Genomic DNA, 7282 nt, shown 5'->3' with positions numbered 1-7282 from the left:
CTTCGCGTGTCGAACTCTGGGACGCACGACGGAGGAATGTCACGACGTCGGGATTGAGCCGAACCTAATCAAGTCGAACCGAACCGAGTCGAACCGAACCGAGTTGCGTCCACATAAAGTGTATCAACATAAACATTTCGTGAGTTACTCGAGATTGATTGGCCAAAAGCTCAAATTCAAATGAGCTTAAACGAGTCTGAAATTGATTCTAAGCTTCATATATTGAGATTGACTAACTAGGCTTGCAAGTCAAAACGATTATATTACTTAAATTATATATTAATGATTATATTTTATGACAAATTAAACGAGTCTGAAATTGGTTCTAAGCTTCATATATTAAGATTGACTAGTTGGCTTGCAAGTCAATACGGGTAGATAACTTAAATTATATATTAATTGTTATATTTTTTGACAAATATAAAGCTACATAATAAATAATTTTATACAATAAATCTATGATCAACATAACTCGATAATATATATTTTATTTATAGAAGTTATAACTTTTATTTATGTCAACATAGGGTGTGGTTCATTTCATAGTATTAAATTATATACGTAAAAAGAAAACATATCTAAATCATTAAATTTTTTATTAATGGTAAATATTCTATAATTTCTTTACTTTTTATATACGATTATGCATGCAAGTTATGTATATAAAGATGAGCCAGAGCTTTAGGTACATACCTTGAAACAAAACCTAACCGCTTTGCATGGTGAAACTCGTTGTTATTCAACATGTTGATTTATTTGGAGAAACCAGTATGTGGTTTCGGTGTGGTTGTAAGATAAACAACCCTTTATCCAAGAGATGACGGGTCCAAATCCTACAAGGTGCAGTTATACGAGTATTTTAGTATTAGGTTAGTATGACGTTCAAAAAGAAAAAAAATGTTAAAAAAAATACAGTGACTTCTTGGACCAAGTTGACTGTTAGTCTCATAAATAGTCGAAGGTGATTCATAGGAAGAACCGAACTTTCTTGAGTTTGTCAAAATGTTTTGCCTGGGTTATGGCTACAGGGCTTGGCCTTGTTCTCCTGTCTTGCAGTATTTCATTTGTTCTTTGATATCGGAATTATAATCAAGATCATTGAGAACAAATGAAATAATGCAGAAAGACGAGAACAAGATTTTCAACAAGATCTTCATGTCATCATATTTGAATGATGAGAAAGTAAAAAAAAATGAATCTTGTGGACCTAAATAATTCATCATTAAGTTATGTATTTGGTAATAAATCTGATCAAACGGGTCAAAACAAATAATTATTAAGTGCGGAGTTCGCAAACACTGAAACACATTTTTGTCCATTCATTTTATTTTTATAAATTAAATAATGTGATAAATATGTTTTAGAAAGGCTATATTATTATACAAATAATCCAATCATTTTATAGTAAAGTGAGAATGTTTCTGTCGCAACCCCCGATCCCTAGTTCCTGGGAACGGGCGGCCGCGAGCCAGTTTCGGTGGTATCGCGTTATTTATCTAATTTGGCAGCGGAAATTTTCATCACGACCGTAGTTAGCAAATATTTTATCAGAGTAAACCACCACATTTTATAACATTAAACACATGGGTAAAACCCAAGTTTTCAGTATACACACTTTTATAGGAATAAATCCTATTTTATTTAACAAAAACATCTATTTTATTCTTAGCTAACTTTATTGCCACTTTTCCAAGCCTTCAGTGCTGTCCAGCTGGCTTCTATTTGGCTTTCACATTTTGTTACCTGAAACGCGTTTTAAAAACATTTTGTCAGTGGGAAATACTGGTGAGTGAATCCCAGTTTAATCAAGTTAAGTAAAATCATTTCACAGTGTACAGTATTGAGGGCGCATCCGCAATTACATTTGTTTCCAAGATATAATAATTAACATCAGTGGTATTGTCGTACTCAACTTGTGGAAATGTTACTCCTTGACCAGGTGGTAACAAATTTTGTATACAAAACCCCAACATACCCACTATAATTGTATTCTTACAAATACTCAATAACTGTTATTCGCATGGAAAGGTATTCAAGGTTTTGTAAAAACAATTAACAAAAGGTTTACAAAAAGTGGATCAACTCACATTGCTGTTTTAGGGTTTTCAGTAAGGATTTCCTGGGAATAATCTAAAAATTACACAAATGCACGTGTGTTAGTATAATAACCCATTTTAACATTAGTAATACCCTCCCCGAGACGGCATTCCAACGACTACGTCGGGCAGAACCACGACAACCGTTACGGAACCCTAGATCAATCGGGCAGAGTATCTAATACGTCTCCAAGGGTTATAATACTTACATCGTAGCAGAACCTCGCTATTTAGGGGGGTATTAGACCCGTAGATTATGCCTACACTTTAGAAATTGAGATTGAGAAAAGAAAACTGAACGAGCAGACTGAAGGCCCGATGCCTCCTTTATATAGGGCTGATCTTCGAGTTTCTCGCGGCCCGCGTAAAGGTAAGCTTAGGCTTACTCGGCCCGCGTAGTAGGGTTATAGGGTTTAGCCCTGATTGGTCATCTCCACTAGACCCGCCACGATCGTGACACGTGGTATCACCGGGGGTCGCCCTGAATGCAAGCTGTCGCGGCCCGCGTAAGGTGTAGCCATAGGCTACGCGACCCGCCTGAACTTAATGAAATCAACGAAATCAGGTCTAACCTTGATACCGCCCGCGTAAGGTTGGGGTGGGGTCCTATGCGGCCCGCCTCAACTTAATATTTCTTGTTTTTATTTATTTTTAAATGTTACCTTGTTATTTCGGGCTCGGTTTTCACATACAGATTATAGTTAAAAACATATTGGACATTTTAAAATATATTAGGGTGTCGGGAAACAATTGAGGGTGTCGGTTTAATTGAGGATTGTTACTGCTTTTATGCATGTGTATATGATGTTAAGCCCATTTGACACATTTTTATTTTACTTAGTACTTTTAGCTTAACTCATTTGAACCCTTTAAAATTAAAAGCCACAAACCAATTTCCCAAATCGACTCATTCATAATAAATCGATCGGGGATGAGTCATTGACAACTTAGTTAGCCGTTGTACGCGTGAGCAACACATATCAGCTACAACTTCAAGCACTTCTTCCATAAGTAACACATATGCCTCACCTGTACTAATTAAGCCACGTTTTTAGTTTAAAAAGACGCAAAAATGTGTACAGGTAATTTTATGGAGCACCAGAATTAGTGTGTAATTGAAATTTAATAAATGTGTCTAATATGCTATAAAATAGTATTATTTTAGTTATAATCTATAATTTTGGAATAATGTTGTATGAGTATTTATGCATCAAATGTACATTTGGGAAAACTTTCAACCTGTTTAAGTGTTTCACAATTTCCTTAAGCTAACTTTTGATGTATCAAAACCTAAATCCAACAATTTATATCAAAACAAATCATAATTGCCTTCTCTACAATTATAATAGAGCTATAAGATTATGGGGTATAGGGTGTGGGTTGGGTACAAACGCCTAAGTTACCACCCTGGTTAGGTTTGGGTTTCGGCGTGGCCCTTTGAGCGGGGGTTTCAGCCCGGGCGTTGGGCGTGCCTAGCGGTCTTTCGTGGCTGGCTCTCATTGGCTGGGTTGGCTAGGCTATATCAGGTAGGTTTAAAATTTAAAAAATAACTGTTTGGCCAAGCCAAACGGTTCACCCAACTACTATAAAACCCCCCCACTGCTTGTCCACATCGCTACCCCAACCCTTCACTCCACCTACCCGAACCCGCTACCCACACTTGATAAATGGCTTCATGGACGTACGAGGAAGAGCTAGAACTTGTAACGAGCGTCGTGGACGCGATGAAGGGCCGCCAACCCGGTTAAACCCCTTATTGGCCGGAAGCTTTCGCTAGCCACGGGCACAACGTGGGAAACGACCGGCACAATCTAAACGCGTGCCAACACAAGTGGTGCGAACTACGTTCGAAGCTCGACCGTTTTAAAGCCTATTGCGACAGCGTCCCGGGCGGTGATATAAGTTACGAAGACCGGGTGGCGGTGGCCAACATCGAGTTGCGGGGCAAGGAGCGGAAGCCATTTGACAAGCTCGCCCTGTTCGAAATCTACCTAACGCTTAATTAAGCTTTTTTTTTATTTTGTAATCCTTTTTTTTAGGATTTTGTAATTTTTAGGAAATTTTAGTAATAATTTTAGGCTTTTTTTAATTTTGTGTGTATTTTTTAATTTTAGACTTTTTTTTTTAATTTTTATAACACTGGCCAACTCACGCGGGCTAGCCACGCCCCGCCATACTGACCCAACACGTCACTCACCAGCGGTGCCACTCGAAGTCCACGTGTCAACCCATGCCTCAAACCCTCGCCCCACCATACCCACGGTCTAATATACTCACCAAACTTGATGGGATAATGGATACTCCAAATGAAACAAGCGCTCAAGATTCTAGTACATTCAAGTTTAGATTAAATATATACCCTCGTATCTGAAAACACGAGAATTTAAGCATTAGTGTTCTACATAATGATTTATTTTTTAAAACGTAAGGATGTACGGGGTGGGTGCGTAGAGTGGGGTGATTGAGTGGGTTCCCCTCGCGGGCATATCACCACCAACCCTTGTTTAAGTGGGGTGATTGAAGTGAAGCGTGGAGTAGCCACCGTGCAAGGGAAGAGGAGAGAGAGTGTGTTAACGGTGTGCCCCACTATCTTCTAATCAATCACACATTTATTTTTTTTTTTTTAGAAAGAAACTGTTTGGATTAAGTACCCCTTATGTTTAAATGCAAGAAAGGAGTTGACATAACACGAAGTGATTGGTTGGGTGAAGAGTTAACCACTCCTCACCAGTGAACCACCTCTTACACCGTAAACTGAATGAGACAACTAATCATGATTTTTGTAATAATACCAAGCTAGAGGCCAAATACAATGGTTTAAGAAAATCACTTTTGTACTATAAAAAGACTGAATAAAGGAATTAAAGGTAATAATTAGGATGAAAAAAAAAAACATACCTTTCCAATATCTCCTTACACAGCATATCCTACCAAATAAAGAGGCATTGAATTAGGACTCGTATTAAAAAGGTTCTCTTTTAGACTTTTTTTAAGGAAGTTGACTACTTGAGGAACGAAATAATCCATAAAATCCAAATTAACTCCATTATATAAATGTTAACTACGTTATCTCATGCGTCATAGATGGAATCAAATTCAAGCTAAACCTAATTTAACTATTAATATATTTCATAAACAAATATTACATTTCAGTGCCATCTATACGTTATTGAAGATATTACATAATGTTGTAAAAAGTAACTAGCTACGAAGACAATTAGAAAAGGAAATCATCAAGATCATGGCATTTAGCAATATCGCCATAACCATGTGTACTACATGTAGACGACAATACCCCTGGAGATACCATGTTCTCACAATCTAATACGGATGAGATTATAGACATAGGTTCTGATGGAACTTGTGAGACTCCCACGATCGGATCCCATGGAGTGTCATGATCAGAGAAAGAAACTTGTTCGTATTTCATATAGCTTAAAGAAGGATTAACCTCCTTGGATGTATGTTTCATTGGTTGGAAACAAGTTCCCATTTTACTGTTCTTCACAGTTGTATTTTTTTCAAAACTAATTAGGAATGAATTATCCATAGGCTCTAGAGCTTCCTCAATGATTTGAGCCTTTTGAAAATTATTGCAAGTATGAACTCCAATGTATGTTATCTTGTACTTTGATGGCTCATCATCAGTCTTTTGAACTTGTTTGGTTGCTTTACACCCTTGTTCAAACTTGTGACTACATCTAAAGTAATTCCTACATATCATAGGAAAACATATTTTCTATCAATAATAGTCAAACTTTATGAAATCAAATCAAGTTGGAACCTTTACAAAAAACAAATACAATATGATTTGCTAAAAATGTTCAAGTTGAATCCGTAAGTACTACCTTTGATGTTTCGAGTTGAGAATCACTTTTTGCCCGTACTTTCTCCAAGCATATCCGTCATCAGTCAAAGTATAAGTAAATATTGTTTTAGTTGAACTAATTTTTCTGCATATGCTCAAACAAAGTAAACTAATTAAGAATAATTTGATATAAATATGTACATATATATACAATCCCATATGTAAATCGACTTAGATCTAACACTATCAACCTCATATCAAGTTCACATAGTTTAAGGATTTTACTATGGGTCTATGCTAGTGAAAATACAATATAAACCATACCTTCTTTTGTAACATCCTCTTTTTGGTTTTACACTTATCATATTCTTGACGCTTTCTTCAGAAACTTCTGACTTCTGATCATCCGAGATGTTTGGAGTTCTCACATCATTAGTTGGATTATGAGGAATCCCATTGAGGTTAGAAGGGCTCAAGATCGAAAGGGTGTTATCAAACATCCCTAAGATCTGTACTACCACATCGTTGACCGAATCGATATCAGATTCGATCTTTTCAGGTCGATCGAGCATTTCACGAAGCTTATTGGTTAATACTTGACCTTTTGTAAGCTCTTGAATTGCTTTGATCCTATTACTTGGTAAACTTTCTGGCCAAGTGGAAGACTCCATACAATATCTGGTTTTGTGAGATCTAGTTGCAAGAGAACACACCCATCGATAATATAGCAAAAAAGATAATGTATATTTTAGTTATTAATATCTAAAAAAATATGTATTTTAAAACAGGCTAGTTGGCAAAATAATTCAAAAAAATTTAGGAGAGTGAGCTCCACGACCACGCGCTAAACTAGGGTTATCCAGATAGGTGAGCACGACAATGTTGTTACACGTGCGTATATGTGAGTGGGCAATAAATACGTGACGTTAAACCTAATTTTTCTTATGACGCATGCATAAGTAAATGACTACATTAACCATTTGTTTCTTTTATAAATGCTTATTATACAATTGCTTAATGTTAACTTGTTAAGGGACAAAAACGTCCATTCAAAAAAATGGAGATCTAACAAAAGATTATTTTAATTTATAAATTAAATAAAAAATTTATGTGATGGGTCTTCAACTCTTGAGAAATGTATCTAACAGCATCTTTACATTATTTTAAGCATTTAATGTTTTAAATTGTATGCCGTAACATATTTAATTTTTTGGTAGGTGAATGTGTATTCATTGTGTTAATGTCTTTTAAATGATTATCTTAATTCTCTATTAAGGGAGGAAGGGGCACTTAAACACTATCAAGGCCGTCTTTGATGGGGTGCAGGGTGGGCGACGGCACGGGGCCCAAACCCTTCGGGGGCCCAAATTTTTTTAAT

At 36.4% G+C, this 7282-nt stretch overlaps 1 protein-coding gene across 1 annotated transcript; it reads right to left on the bottom strand.

Moving 5' to 3' along the window:
- Positions 1–5191: 5191 nt before the first annotated feature.
- LOC110884382 (probable WRKY transcription factor 70) lies at positions 5192–6627 on the bottom strand. The gene is made up of 3 exons (XM_022132092.2): positions 6229–6627; positions 5945–6049; positions 5192–5809 (listed from the first exon to the last, which is right to left on the bottom strand). Exons 1-3 carry the CDS (start codon positions 6573–6575, stop codon positions 5314–5316), a joined length of 948 nt encoding a protein of 315 aa, XP_021987784.1. The 5' UTR covers positions 6576–6627; the 3' UTR covers positions 5192–5313.
- Positions 6628–7282: the final 655 nt, after the last annotated feature.

Source organism: Helianthus annuus, chromosome 10, assembly GCF_002127325.2.
Source record: "Helianthus annuus cultivar XRQ/B chromosome 10, HanXRQr2.0-SUNRISE, whole genome shotgun sequence".
NCBI lineage: Eukaryota > Viridiplantae > Streptophyta > Magnoliopsida > Asterales > Asteraceae > Helianthus > Helianthus annuus.
Note: the sequence above shows the minus strand (reverse complement) of the source record. Positions and strands in the feature narration are given on the sequence as shown.